This window comes from Scyliorhinus torazame, chromosome 17 (assembly GCF_047496885.1).
Source record: "Scyliorhinus torazame isolate Kashiwa2021f chromosome 17, sScyTor2.1, whole genome shotgun sequence".
Classification (NCBI taxonomy): domain Eukaryota; kingdom Metazoa; phylum Chordata; class Chondrichthyes; order Carcharhiniformes; family Scyliorhinidae; genus Scyliorhinus; species Scyliorhinus torazame.
Window position 1 is genome coordinate 116,315,640 of NC_092723.1, and position 15,446 is coordinate 116,331,085.

Sequence of the window (15,446 nt, forward strand, 5' to 3'; positions counted from 1 at the left end):
AATCCCTCCCCTTCCAAGTCGAGAGCGACGCGTCCGACGTGGCTCTGGCGGCCACCCTCAACCAAGCGGGCAGACCCGTGGCCTTTTTTTCCACGCACCCTCCACGCTTCAGAAATCTGCCACTCCTCATTGGAAAAGAAGGCCCATGCCATAGTGGAAGCTGTGCGACATTGGAGGCATTACCTGGCCGGTAGGAGATTCACTCTCCTCACTGACCAACGGTTGGTTGCCTTCATGTTCGATAATGCACAGCGGGGCAAGATCAAGAACGACAAGATCTTGCAGTGGAGGATAGAACTCTCCACCTACAACTATGAGATCTTGTAATGTCCCGGAAAGCTGAATGAGCCTTCCGATGCCCTATCCCGCGGCACATGTGCCAATGCACAAGTGGACCGTCTCCAAACCCTCCACGAGGACCTCTGCCACCCGGGGGGGGGGTCACTCGGTTCTATCACTTCGTAAAGACCTGCAACCTGCCCTACTCCATCGAGGAGGTCAGGCCAGCCACCAGGAACTGCCAAATCTGCGCAGAGTGCAAGCCACACTTCTTCAGGCCAGATAAAGCGCACCTGATAAAGGCTTCCCGTCCCTTTGAGCGCCTCAGTCTGGACTTCAAAGGCCCCCTCCCCTCCACCGACCGCAACACGTACTTCCTGAACGTGATTGACGAGTACTCCCGGTTCCCTTTCGCCATCCCCTGCCCCGACATGACCGCGGCCACGGTCATTAAAGCCCTCTGCACCATCTTTACACTGTTCGGTTGCCCCGCCTACACACATAGCGATAGGGGGTCCTCCTTCATGAGCGATGAACTGCGTCAATTCCTGCTCAACAAAGGCATTGCCTCGAGCAGGACGACCAGTTATAACCGCCGGGGGAACGGTCAGGTAGAGAGGGAGAACGGAACGGTCTGGAAGACCGTCCTGCTGGCCCTACGGTCCAGACGTTTCCCAGTTTCCCGCTGGCAGGAAGTCCTCCCAGACGCCACTCCATCCGCTCGCTGCTTTGTCCAACAATGAATCAGACACCTCACGAACGTCTCCTGGTCTTCCCTAGGAAGTCCTCCTCCGGAACATCACTTCCGACCTGGCTGGCAGCCCCGGGACCCATCCTGCTCCGAAAACATGTGCGGATGCACAAACCGGACCCGTTGGTCGAGAGGGTTCATCTCCTCCACGCGAACCCTCAATACACCTACGTGGTGTACCCCAACGGCCTACAGGACATGGTCTCCTTGCGGGACCTGGCGCCCCCTCCGGAGCTCCACACCCCCCCCCAACACCAATCACCCCCTCCCTCCCACCGGCGCACCCCACAGCCGCCCCCTTCCTGGGTGGATCAGTCCTCCCCCAGTCGCGACTAGGGGTAGTGGAGCAGGAAGAGGCGTCACTACGCTCCAAGAGACTATGTTGTGCCTGAGCCAGCGCCTGCATCACCACCGGGGCTGAGACGATCGGCGAGGATGACCAGGGCACCCATTCGACTCATCGAATCAGTATAACAAAGCAAGAAATGCCTCTGTAAATAATTCAGTTGCCCAGTAAAAGTGGCATTGTAAATAGGACTAGTAGTTTTATATTGGAGCATAGCCCCCGTGTTAGCGGCATCCTAGGTACCGACTCTGTAAACCCCTACCATCATACGGCCCACTACCCTCGCCGGGTTCTTTTTTAACAAGGGGTGAATGTGGTGGTATGTATTAGGGGTATTACGGTACCCTGTGATGCCGAGAGGCTATTGGTGGATAGACACTGGGTCCCGATTGGATCAGCCGCCTACTGGCTCCACCCGGTAAGTCGGAGTATAAGGGCCCGGGTTCTCCCAGCAGCCGCATTCTGTAACTGTGCTGCTGGGGAACAAGTCTGTGTAATAAAGCCATCGATTGACTCCATCTCGTCTCGTGAGTGATTGATTGTGCTACACCCACATAGACATGAGAGAAGGCTGGAATTGAGTCTGGGTCCCTGGCACAATGAGACAGCAATGCTAACCACTGTACTGTCCCTAAAGATCAATTGTGAAAGTGGGAACGTTAGGGGAGAGAGGTCTTGTGATGAAACCTTTCACAGAATTGTTGTTGTGCAGGGGGCCAGTTGGGCCATCGTGTCTGCACCGGTTCTCCAAACTAGCATTATGGCTTTGTGCCATTCCCCTGCCTCTTCACCGTACCTCTGCACATTGTTTCTATTGAAGTCACGACCTCTTGAATGCCTCTATTGAGCCTGCCTCCACCACGCTTCCAGTCAGTGCATTCCAGACCTCAACCACGCTGTGTGGAAAAATATTTTTCTCACATCGCGTTTGCTTCTTTTGCAAATCACTTTAAATCTGTGCCCTCTCGTCCCAGAAGGGGGAAAAAAACAGTAGAACGGGGAAATAAGAATTCTGTTCCAGATTATTTTCTGGGGCGGAGTGGGGAAGGGGCGATTAAACCTTTCTGCAATTTACCGCCAACCATACAGAGGCCCTGGGGGAATGTGACTGCCTACATCCCTGATGGGCTCTCGTCCACTGTCACCTTAGACTTGAGGCCTGCCACAACTTGTGGGCTCTGCAGGCACTGGGACATTGGAAATATTTTTTATTTAAATCTTATTTATGATGCGGTCCATATTCTCATTAGTCGTCTCCCTCTGATAAAAGGGCACTTTGACTTGACAACTCCCTCTATGATTCGTCAGGAAAGGGTGAGAGCCAGGCTAAGTGAGAGTTTTTAAGGTGGGCCGTTGCCAAGTGTAAAAAGGGTAAATGTTTTGGGCTCTCTCTGAGCTTCAGGCTGAACCACAACGACGCGGCCATCCGGGTAACGCTGGGAAGGGGAGTCCGCGCGTATGCACGGCGGCGTCAGGCCCGCGCGCCACCGCTGTGCGCGGGTCTCCTGACGTCAGCGCGCCGCCGCGGCTCTCTGCGGGTGCGCGCGCTGCTGCTGCTGCCGCCGCCGCCGTCAGTTGTGTCTCGTGCGAACGCTGGATGGTGTCGGGGGGCCCCCGGGAGTGCGTTTAGCCCGCTTTATTAATTACTTACTTCCTAAAAGAAAGCGAAAGAAATCCAACTCTCTCTCTGTGAATATATATTTTTACGACTAGCGTGCAGGAAAGGACCAACCTGCTGTGAAAAAGGGGATTTTTTCTAAGTAATGTCGAATCCCGGAGCTCGACGGAACGGGTCAAGCATTAAAATCCGGCTGACAGGTAAAAGAAGTTCAGTTCGGGCAAATGTTTGAGATAATTTCGGCTGCGAACAGAGCCGCGGAGGTTGGCGACACCGGGGCGGAGGTGGAGAAGGAACAGGGACTTTGTGAAAGCGGCGCCCTGGTTGTTTGTTTGAGTTGCTCGGTGCCGGGTTGGCGGCGGCGGCTTCTCCCTCAGCCCAGACAAGGGGACCCGAGCCACTGGCGGCGCATGCGCGCTGGCCACTTCCTGTCAGTCAGCCATTGATGGGGGTGGAAATGTCCATCTCGCTCAAGGCTGGCTCATCGTTTACAATATGCACACAAAACCAACTGCACCGCGATTGGGAAATGTGCAGCCTTGTTCCTCTTGTTGCGCAACCGCGTTTTTAACCTCCAGTGTGTGTGGGAAATGAGATTTGGAGAACTTAAAGGGCACCCAGTGTTTCCCCCCCCCCTTTTCTAGATGTAAACTTGCACTTCAAACTGTCAAATGTATTGAGGCTTAAAGTACAGTCCTTTTTATTTTTATTGGTTTAATTTTATAGATTTTCTGTTTCATGGTAAGATAGCAAGCAAGTAAAATGTTTAACCAGCAGACTTTTAAAGTCCGTGGCATTCATTTCACACACTAGAATTAATATCGATAATACAAATTGGGTGCCGAAGCATGCAATTTGTCTCCTCGCGCATGGTCTGCCATTCAACAAGATCATGGTCAATTTGATTCTGGCCTTAACTCCACATTCAGCCTACCTCACCACAAGCTTTTACTCCCTCGTTAGTCAAGAATCTATCTACAACTGCCTTAAAACAATTAATTGACCCTGCATCCAGCATTCTCTGGGCGAAGAGAGTTCGAAAGATTCATGAACTGCAGAAAAAAATTCTTCTCATCTGTCTTAAATGGGAGATCCCTTTTTTTAAACTGTCCCCTAGTTCTAGTCTCTCCACAAGGGGAAACATTTTTTCAGCATTCTCTGTCAAGTTCCCTCAGGTTCGTATATGTTTCAATAAGATCACTTCTCAAGCTTCTTGATACCAACAGATATAGGCCCAGCCTAACTGATCTTTCCTTGTAAGATAACACCCCCATCCCAGTTCTCAGTCAAGTGAACCCTCTCTGAACTGCTTCTGATGCATTTATATCCTTCCTTTTATCAGGAGTACAAAAATGTTCACGGTACTCTTGATGTGGTCTCGCCAATGCCAGTACAACTATAGCAAAACATCCCCACCTTTATATTTAATTCCCCTTGCAACAAATGACAACATTCCATTTGCTTTCCTAATCGTTTGCCTGATTTGTGTACCAGGACACCCAGATTCCTCTGTACCTAAAGTTCTGCAGTCTCTCCATTTAAATAATATGCTGCTTTTCTATTATATGCCATCTGCCAAACATTTGCTTAACCCACCTGTGTCCCTTTGCAGACTCTTTACGTCCTCTTCACAGTTTATTTTCCTACCAATCTTTGTGACATCAGCAAATTTAGCAACATACATTTAGTCCCTTCATCCAAGACATTGATATAAATTGTAAATAGTTGATGTCCCAGAACTGATTCTGTGGCACTCCACTTTGTACATCTTACCAAACTGGAAAATAGCTATTTATGTCCTATATCTGGGTCCTGTTGCCTAATCCATCCCCTATCCATGCTAATCTATAACCCCCTGCACCATGTATTTTTATTTTATGTAGTAATCTTTAATGTGGGACCTTGTCAAATGTCCACTGAAAATCTAAGTAGAGAACATCCTCAGGTTTCCCTTTATCCACGTTCCTTGTTATTTTCTCAAAGAACTCCAATAAATTAGTCAAACCTGATTTCCCTTTCAGAAAACCACGTTGACTCTGCTTGATTACTTTTAGAGTTTCTAAGTGCCCCATTATAACCTTGATAATCGATTCCAACAATTTCCCTACAACAGATGTTCAGCCAACTGACCTGTAGTTTCCTGCTTTCTGCCTCCCTCTTTAATAGAGGATTCACATTCACTATTTTCCAATTTGATGGGACCTTTCCAGAAACTAGGGAATTTTGGAAAATTAAAACCAGTGCATTTATCTCAGCAGCCATTTTTAAGATCCTAGCATGAAGGCAGTCAGGGCAGCACGGTAGCACAAGTGGATAGCACTGTGGCTTCACAGCGCCAGGGTCCCAGGTTCGATTCCCGGCTGGGCCACTCTCTGTGCGGAGTTTGCATGTTCTCCCGTGTCTGCGTGGGTTTCCTCCGGGTGCTCCGGTTTCCACCCACAGTCCAAAATCGTGCAGGTTAGGTGGATTGGCCATGCAAAATTGCCCTTAGTGACCAAAAAAAGTTAGGCGGGGTTATTGGGTTATGGGGATGGGGTGGAGGTGAGGTTTAAATGAGTCGGTGCAGACTCGATGGGCCAAATGGCCTCCTTCTGCACAGTATGTTCTACCTGGGGACTTATTAGCTTTTTAATTCTAATAATTTTCTCAGTACTGTTTCACTGGTGATTCCCTCCCTTTTACCTCCTGGTTTATAATTATTTCTGGAATGTTTTTTGTATCCTCTGAAGTGCAGACATGCAAAATACCTGTTCACTTCATCTGCCATTTCCTATTTTTCCATTATTAATTTCCCATTCTCACTTTCCAGAGGACTAACACTCACTTTACTTTTTTTTTCTTTTTAAAATTCCTGAAGAAACTCTATCTGTTTTCATATTTCTAGCTAGTTTTTTTTCATACTATCCTCCTTATTCATCTTTTGTAATTTTTGAATTTCATTTCCTGTCAAATCTTCTGACCTGCCACTCATCTTTGCAGAATTATAGATTTTTGTCATTTTGATGCCATCTTTAACTTCCTTAGCTAGCCACGCCAATGCACCTTTCCCCTACAGTCTTTCTTTCTCACTGGAATGTATCTATTCTGAGTATTCTGAAATATCTCCTTAAATGTCTGCCACTGCATCTCTGCTGACCTATCCCTTAACCTAATTTCCCAGTTCACTTTCGCCAACTCTGTCTTCATGCCCTCTTAATTGCTCTTATTTAAGTTTAAAACACGAGTCTTGGATCCACTCTTCTCAAACTGAATGTGAAAGTCAGTAATATTTCACTGCTACCAAGGGGGCTTCACTAGGAGGCCATTAATTAACTCTGTCTCATTACATAGTACGATATATAGTATTACCTGCTCTCTGGTTGGTGCTAAGACATGCTATTCGAGGAAACTGTCCTGAAAATAATATGAACTCTTCATCCAGGCTACCTTTGCCAATCTGATTTGACCAATCTATATGTAGATTGAAATTGTCCATGAGTATCACTGCATCCTACTCAAAAGCCCCCATTATATCTTCCTGCATACCCTGTCCTACAGCGTGACTGCTGTGAGAGGACCTATAAACCGCACTCACAAGTGACTGATCTTTACTCGTTCCCATCTTTACCCAAACTGATTCTACATCTTGATCTCCAGAACTCAGGTCATCTATCTCTATTGTATCAATGTCATCCTTAATTAACAGAACTACGCTACCACCTTTCCTACTTTCCTGTCCTTCCTAAATGCCACGTACCTTTAATATTGAGGCCCCAGTCTTTTCATCCTGTAGCCATGTTTCTGTAATGGCCATCGGATCATACATATTTACATATTTATTTATATTTGCGCTGTCAATTCATCTATTTTGTCATAAATGCTACATGCGTTGCGATAGAGCCTTTAGTTCTGTCATTTTACTTTTTTGTGTACCTCTAGCCTTATCTGTTGATGTACTCTTAGGTTTGTACCCCCGTGTCGTCTTTCCATGCTCTGGTCATCATTTCCCTTATCCAACCTTGCTCTTTTGCTTTGTCCTCACTACTTAATTTATCACATCCCAGACTTGATCTCTTGACCTCACTGTTTAATTTGAATCTCAACCACCCTAGTTATATGACTCGCTAGGACACTCGTGCCAGCACAGTTCAAATCCCCATGAATCGCAACCAATTCTCCCATGCCATTCTTTGAGCCATAAATTTGACACTCTAATCTGATTTACACTGTGCTAATTTTCCCGTGGCTCGGGTAGTAATCCAGTGATTATGATCTTTGAGATTCTGCCTTTTAATTTAGCCCCTAGCTGCTCATATTCCCCCACAAGAATCTCTCTTTCCTAGTTCCGCCTATGCCGGCGGTACCTATGTGGACCACCACCACTGGAACCTCCCCCTCCCCACTGCAAGCTCCTCTTGCAGATGTTCTGGACCCTGGCACTGGACAGACAATACCGCCATCTGGACTCGCACTCTCAGTCTCCGAGAAATGTCTATCCTCCAGACAATACTGTCACCAAGCTTGAATGACTTGTATCATGGTGCCATGGTCAGTTTGCTCAACCATCCTGCAGCAACCACTGTTTTCCATACAGACTGCAAGGACCTCAAACCTAATGAAGAATTGTCAAGGCTGAGGCTCCTCCACTTCTAACTTATTGGTCCTCATACCTGCCATATTCGCAGTCGCGCCTCCTGAACCTAACCATTGACCAAATCATACGACTCTATCGAAGCGGTGTGACTGCCTCATGGTACATCGTGTCGAGATAACCTTCCCCCTCCTGACGCATCACCTTGTCAACAACTCCGCCTCAAACTCAGTGATTCTAAGCTCAAGCCACAGATACTTATTGCAAATGAGATTGCCCTGGTTAACCCTGATGTCCAGGAACTTCCACATTCTGTGGTTGCAACACATCTTGCCCTGCCATCTTTGTTATGTGTTAATTAATTTATCTTAATTTATAATTAATTAACATTGCTACTCCCAATAACCTTTACTATTGCCATTAAACCTTACTGCAACTAATAAAACTTCACAATTTCTAATGAATTTTGAAGATAAATGAGCCAAATATTCACCAGTCAATCACATGTTTTCTGTGATATCACAATCAATAATTGTAATGACCAGTGACTCGGATGAAATATACACTGGATTGTAGGAGATGCAAGCGGTGACTGTCTCTAAAATTTGTGTTTCTCAACACCTGTCAAATAAATTTTCCTGTTTTCAACAAGTCTAGGATAAAATCATTGTTTGTGTTAGAACATAGAACATTTCAGCGCAGTACAGGCCCTTCGGCCTTCGATGTTGCGCCGACCTGTGAAACCACTCTAAAGCCCATCTACACTATTCCCTTATCGTCCATATGTCTATCCAATCTCCATTTGAATACCCTTAGTGTTGGCGAGTCCACTACTGGTGCCGGCAGGGCATTCCACGCCCTTACTACTCTCTGAGTAAAGAACCTACCTTTGACATCTGTCTTATATCTATCTCCCCTCAATTTAAAGCCATATCCCCTCATGCTAGACATCACCATCTGAGGGAAAAGGCTCTCACTGTCCACCCTATCCAATCCTCTGATCATCTTGTATGCCTCAATTAAGTCACCTCTTAACCTTCTTCTCTCTACCGTAAACAGCCTCAAGTCACTCAGCCATTCCTCATAAGGTCTTCCCTCCATACCAGGCAACATTCTGGTAAATCTCCTCTGCACCCGTTCCAATGCTTCCACATCCTTCCGATAATGTGGCGACCAGAATTGCACGCAATACTCCAAATGCGGCCGCAGCAGAGTTTTGTACAGCTACAACATGACCTCATGGCTCCAAAACTCAATCCCTCTACCAATAAAAGCTAACACACCGTACGCCTCCTTAACAACCCTCTCAACCTGGGTGGCAACTTTCAGGGATCTATGTACATGGATACCGAGATCTCTGCTCATCCACACTGCCAAGAATTTTACCATTAGCCCAGTACTCTGTCTTCCTGTTATTCATTCCAAAATGAATCACCTCACACTTTTCTGCATTAAACTCCATTTGCCACCTCTCAGCCCAGCGCTGCAGCTTATCTATGTCCCTCTGTAACTTGTAACATCCTTCCGCACTGTCCACAACTCCACCAACTTTAGTGTCATCTGCAAATTTACTCACCCATCCTTCTACGCCCTCCTCTAGGTCATTTATAAAAATGACGAACAGCAGTGGCCCCAAAACAGATCCTTGTGGTACACCACTAGTAACTGGACTCCAGTCTGAACATTTCCCATCAACCACCACCCTTTGTCTTCTTTCGCTCGCCAATTTCTGATCCAAACTGCTAAATCACCCTGAATCCCATGCCTCCGTATTTTCTGCAGTAGCCTACCGTGGGGAACCTTCTCAAACGCTTTACTGAAATCCAGATACACCACATCAACTGCTTTACTGAAATCCACCTGTTTGGTCACCTTCTCAAAGAACTCAACAAGGTTTGTGAGGTACGACCTACCCTTCACAAAACCGTGTTGACTATCTCTAATCAAATTATTCCTTTCCAGATGATTATTCATCCTATCTCTTATAAACCTTTCCAAGATTTTGCCCACAACAGAAGTAAGGCTCACTGGTCTATAGTTACCGGGGTTGTCTCTGCTTCCCTTCTTGAACAAGGGGACAACATTTGCTATCCTCCAGTCTTCTGGCACTATTCCTGTAGACAAAGATGACTTAAAGATCAAAGCCAAAGGCTCAGCAATCTCCTCCCTAGCTTCCCAGAGAATCCTAGGATAAATCCCATCTGGCCCAGGGGCCTTATCTTTTTCACACTTCCCAGAATTGCTATCACCTCCTCCTTATGAACCTCAAGCCCTTCTAGTCTAGTAGCCTGAATCTCAGTATTCTCCTCGATAACATTGTCTTTTTCCTGTGTGAATACTGACGAAAAATATTCATTTAGCACCTCTCCTATCTCCTCGGACTCCAAGCACAACTTCCCACTACTGTCCTTGACTGGCCCTACTCTTACCCTAGTCATTCTTTTATTCCTGACATATCTATAGAAAGCTTTAGGGTTATCCTTGATCCTACCTGCCAAAGACTTCTCATGTCCCCTCCAGGCTCTTCTTAGCTCTCTCTTTAGGTCCTTCCTAGCTAACTTGTAACTCTCGAGCGCCCTAACTGAACCTTCATGTCTCATCTTTACATAAGCCTCCTTCTTCCTCTTGACAAGTGTTTCGACTGCTTTAGTAAACCACGGTTCCCTTGCTCGACCACTTCCTCCCTGCCTGACAGGTACATACTTATCAAGGACACGCAGTAGCTGTTCCTTGAACAAGCTCCACATTTCCATTCTGCCCATCCCCTGAAGTTTTCCTCTCCACCCGATGCATCCTCAGTCTTGCCTCATCGCATCATAATTGCCTTTCCCCCAGATATAACTCGTGCCCTGCGGTATATACCTATCCTTTTCCATCACTAAAGTAAACGTAATTGAATTGTGGTCACTGTCACCAAAGTGCTCACCTACCTCCAAATCTAACACCTGTCCTGGTTCATTACCCAGTACCAAATCCAATATGGCCTTGCCTCCCGTTGGCCTATCTACATACTGTGTCAGGGAACCCTCCTGCACACATTGGACAAAAACGGACCCATCTAAAGTACTCGAACTATAGCGTTTCCAGTCAATATTTGGAAAGTTAAAGTCCCCCATAACAACTACCTTGTTGTTTTCGCTCCTATCCAGAATCATCTTTGCAATCCTGTCCTCTACATCTCTGGAACTTTTCAGAGGCCTATAGAAAACCCCTAACAGGGTGACCTCTCCTTTCCTGTTTCTAACCTCAGCCCATACTACCTCAGTAGACGAGTCCTCATCAAACGTCCTTTCTACCACCGTAATATTGTCCGTGACTAACAATGCCACCCCTCCCCCTCTTTTACCACATTCCCTGAGCTTACTGAAATATCTAAACCCCGGCACCTGCAACAACCATTTCTGTCCCTGCTCTATCCATGTCTCCGAAATGGCCACAACATCGAAGTCCCAGGTACCAACCCATGCCGCAAGTTCACCCACCTTATTCCGGATGCTCCTGTCATTGAAGAAGACACACTTTAAACCATCTTCCTGCCTGCCGGTACACTCCTGCAACTTTGAAACCTTACTCATGACCTCACTACTCTCAACCTCCTGTATACTGGAGCTACAATTCAGGTTCCCAAGCCCCTGCTGAACTATTTTAAACCCTCCCGAAGAGCATTAGCAAATTTCCCCCCCCCAGGATATTGGTTGTCAGCTCTTTTCTAATTTTTTTTAGGTAATATTGCTAACCTTTTACTTAAATGTCAGCGCTAAATGTATTATGTGGGACTACATGAACTCTGAAGCTTTTTGTGTTTATGTTGACTTGTTAATACATTTAAGCTATATTTACTGTTTTGGACAAAATCTGATTGCTATGGCAGGAGATAAACAATTAAGTCTTACAAGTAAGGATTTCTGCTTCAACTTTGACTTTCACTCCTTTTGGTTCAGTGAAGTTGAATTCATCAGCATTTTCTGATTTGATCGAACTTCTCAATTCTTGTTATAAAGCTTTTTGATGTTTTGTTTTAGCTAACACTATAATTTAGTTTAATTTGCAAAAGATAACATCGTATTCCAAAGCAAATTGCATGCCATGTATTGTCCATTCCTCAAAAGAAATTACATATAGAAGATCAAAGTGAACATCGCACCTGCTGTCAGTTAATTTTCAAGTTGTCTGCCACAGATCTTACTTTCTATTTCCTCATTGTTTTATTTTGGTAATTTGAATCTTTTAATTAAAAAAAATAATAATGTTTTGCAGAAGAAAAGCTATTTCTGTTGAACTTAATAACCATCATCAGATGGCATCCCTGTTCATATCTTATTTCATGCCATACTTATTTGTTTTTGGACTGTAACCCATCCCAAATTGCCCTGATAACGTGATAGACCATCTTGAGTCAACTTAGCCCCTGTGGTAACGTTGGCCAGTTCATGCAACTTGTAGATTGTAGCTGCAATAGGACCATGGATACTGAGTTCAAATGCAAAGGTGCTAATCAAATGAACTTCTTTATTCTGGATGGTGTCAAACTTCTCAAGTACTGCTGAGGTTGTATTTATCCAGTGCGTGGTGAGTACTCCCATATGTTTCTCACGTGAATCTTGTAAATGGTGGGAAGACTTTGAAAAGTCATAAGTTTAGCTATTCATCCTCGTCAAGGATGATGCCTATAGGATTTTGATGATGTGTGCCATGGCCATGATCATGCTGTTCAAAGTGAGGACAGATTGGTGGACTTTTACTTAGTCTCAGTGAGTAATCACAAAGCTATGGGACAGAGATCTGACTATTTAATTCCTGAATTCTCATCCTCCAAATAGTTCCCAATGCCTGCATCAACACGGGATAACTTTGGTTTATCAATGTGTACTTTGTCAGTTTCTCACATCTTCACACTCAACCTACATTGGATATACAGTACAGAAACAGGCCATTCGACCCAACTAGTCTACTCCAGTGTTTATGCTTCATTCAACCGTGCATACCGTGGGGCAGCACGGTAGCTTTGTGGATAGCACAATTGCTTCACAGCTCCAGGGTCCCAGGTTCGATTCCGGCTTGGGTCACTGTCTGTGCGGAGTCTGCACATCCTCCCCGTGTGTGCGTGGGTTTCCTCCGGGTGCTCCGGTTTCCTCCCACAGTCCAAAGATGTGCAGGTTAGGTGGATTGGCCATGATAAATTGCCCTTGGTGTCCAAAATTGCCCTTAGTGTTGGGGATAGGGTGGAGGTGTTGACCTTGGGTAGGGTGCTCTTTCCAAGAGCCGGTGCAGACTCGATGGGCCGAATGGCCTCCTTCTGCACTGTAAATTCTATGACTAAGCCTCCTTCCATCTTTTTTTGTAAATCCATCAATGCAAATCTCTATTCTCTTCTACATTCCATTGCATATGTGTTGTATTTCTTGGGTTAAGAAATGCTCATTTGTGGGTTAGAAACTTTCCTTTCACTGCTGGGACCAGGGTTGAATTATTATTCAAGCCAGTATGATAGAGTTCTGATCTGCAGTTAAAATGACTCTATATAAAATCAGCTTTGCTTTGGCCCTAACCTCTTGAATTTCTGTCATTCTTCCACTCTTTCTTTCTTTAAATCTACCTCATTGGAAAAGTATTTGGTCAGCAGACCTGATTTCACTCTGGGTTGGCACCAAATTTTCTTTTATAACACCGTAAGGTGCCTTGAAATCTTTTAAAGATACTTTACAAATGTAATTCTATAATCAGAAATGAATCTTGCATGCTTCGTTGAGTTTTGTCTGCAGGTGAAGCTTTCTCTTTTCAGCCTTGCGATTGGCCTCTGTTAGACCTACAAAGGCCCACTTATTGCGTCCTTCCATCTTCCGTCTGTAATACCTGACCTCACGATCCACTCACATCTTGCAACAACAACACTATTTTCAGACTCAACCTTACATGGCATATGTGGCACATAAACAGGCCGTTCGGTCCAATCAGTCCCAGCTGCTCCCCTCCACAACAAAAACAAAATTCTGTACATTCTCCGTATGTCTGACCGTATCTGTGGAGAGAACGGAGCTAACGTTTCGAGTCTGGTTGACTTTTTGCCAAAGCGAGCTCCCCTCAAGCCTGCTCTCCCTTTTCCTCATCTAAATCTATTAATTGGAACCCTCTGTTCCTTCTTCCTCAAGGTTGTCTGCCTTCCCCTTGAATGTGTCTATGCTACTCGCTTTAACCACTCCCTGTTATAGCTAGTTTCACTTTCTCACTACTCCTTTGAATAAAGAAGCTTGTTCTGAATTCCCTGTTGAAATTCTCGGTGACTATCTTGTATTGATGGTCTCTAGTTATGCTTTTCCACCAAGGGGACACATTCTCTGTCTACCCACTCTATCAAAACCGTTCGAAGCTTTAAAGACCATTATTAACTCACCTCCTAACCCTTCTTTTTTCAAGAGAAAAGAGACTCAGTCTGCCAATCATTTCCTGATTATATGTACCCACACATTACTGGTATTATCCATGTAAAACCTCTCTGCACCCTCTCCAATGCATCTCTATCCTTTTTATAATATGGCGAACAGAACTGCGTGCTGATTATTTGGCCCAACCAATGATCAATATAGATTTTGCAGAACTTCTGTACTTTCAATTCTGTAACTCTAGAAATAAAGCCGAGTGCTTGGTTTGCGTGTGTTATGGCCTTGCTAAACCTGTGGTGCAACTTTTAGCGATTGTTTTTTTTGTACTCCAAGATCCCTTTGTTCCGCCAGACAACTTAGACTTGAACTTTCCAAGTAATCATAGAATCATAGAATTTACAGTGCAGAAGGAGGCCATTCGGCCCATCGAGTCTGCACTGGCGCTTGGAAAGAGCACTCCACTTAGGCCCACCCTATCCCAGGAACCCCATCCAATCTTTTTGGACACTAAGGACAATTTATCATGGCCAATCCACTTAACCTGCACACCGTTGGACTGTGGGAGGAAACCGGAGCACGCGGAGGAAACTCACGCAGACACGGGGAGAACGTGCAGGCTCTGCACAGACAGTGACCCAAGCTGGGAATCGAACCTGGGACCCTGGAGCTGTGAAGCAACTGTGCTAACCACTGTGCTACTGCGCTGCTGGTAATATGTGACCTCTCTTCTTCCCATCAAAATCACCACCTCACATTATCTGCACTTAACTTCATTTGCCAATTATTTGCCCATTCTACAAATATAATAATAACCTCCCCTAATTGATCGCAGTCATCCTCCGTATTGAGCCCATCACCACCAATATGTGTTATCCATACATGTAGAAATTTGTGGCCTTTGATTCCAACGTCCAAATTGTTGAGGTAAATTGTGAACACCAGTGGCCCCCAACAAAGATCCTTGTGGAGCACTACTTTGCAGTGTTAATGTAAGCCTACTTGTTGCACTCATAAAGATTGTTATTGTTACTTCCTACCCGCCACTCACATGTACTATCATTGATTCCTACTCCCTGCTTTCTGTCTTGAAGCCATCGAGCAACCTATTTTGCTACCTACCCCTTGACTCCATATCCTCTGATCTTACTCATTAGTCTATTATGGAGCACGTTATAGGCTTTTTGTAAATCTAGATAAATTATGTTGACTGCTTCAGCATTGTCAACTCCATATGACTGCCTCAAATTCGATAAGGTTGATCAAACGGAATTTTCTCTTTTGAAATCCATGCTGCTGAGTAAATATTTTATTTATCTGGATGTTCTTTTATTCTTTTCTTTAGTAAGGGTTCAATTATTTTCCCTACCATAATGTTGATCAGTGGTCTATAATCCTTGGGTATGTTCCATCTTGATCTTAAATACAGGAATTACATTAGGTTTTTGCCAATTGTCTGGCATCGTATTTCTGAAGAATTAGAAACATGTGGAGCATTGCTTCTG

At 45.1% G+C, this 15,446-nt stretch overlaps 1 protein-coding gene across 2 annotated transcripts in view; it reads left to right on the forward strand.

Annotated features, from left to right (window-relative positions):
* Positions 1–2,924: 2,924 nt before the first annotated feature.
* smurf1 (SMAD specific E3 ubiquitin protein ligase 1) overlaps positions 2,925–15,446 on the forward strand; it is a 210,704-nt gene continuing 198,182 nt past the window's right edge. For both annotated transcript variants that reach the window (XM_072480930.1, XM_072480931.1), the window contains exon 1: positions 2,925–3,194. In XM_072480930.1, coding sequence (XP_072337031.1) covers positions 3,140–3,194 — 55 coding nt within the window. In that variant the 5' untranslated portion in view covers positions 2,925–3,139. The remainder of the gene's footprint in view (positions 3,195–15,446) is intronic.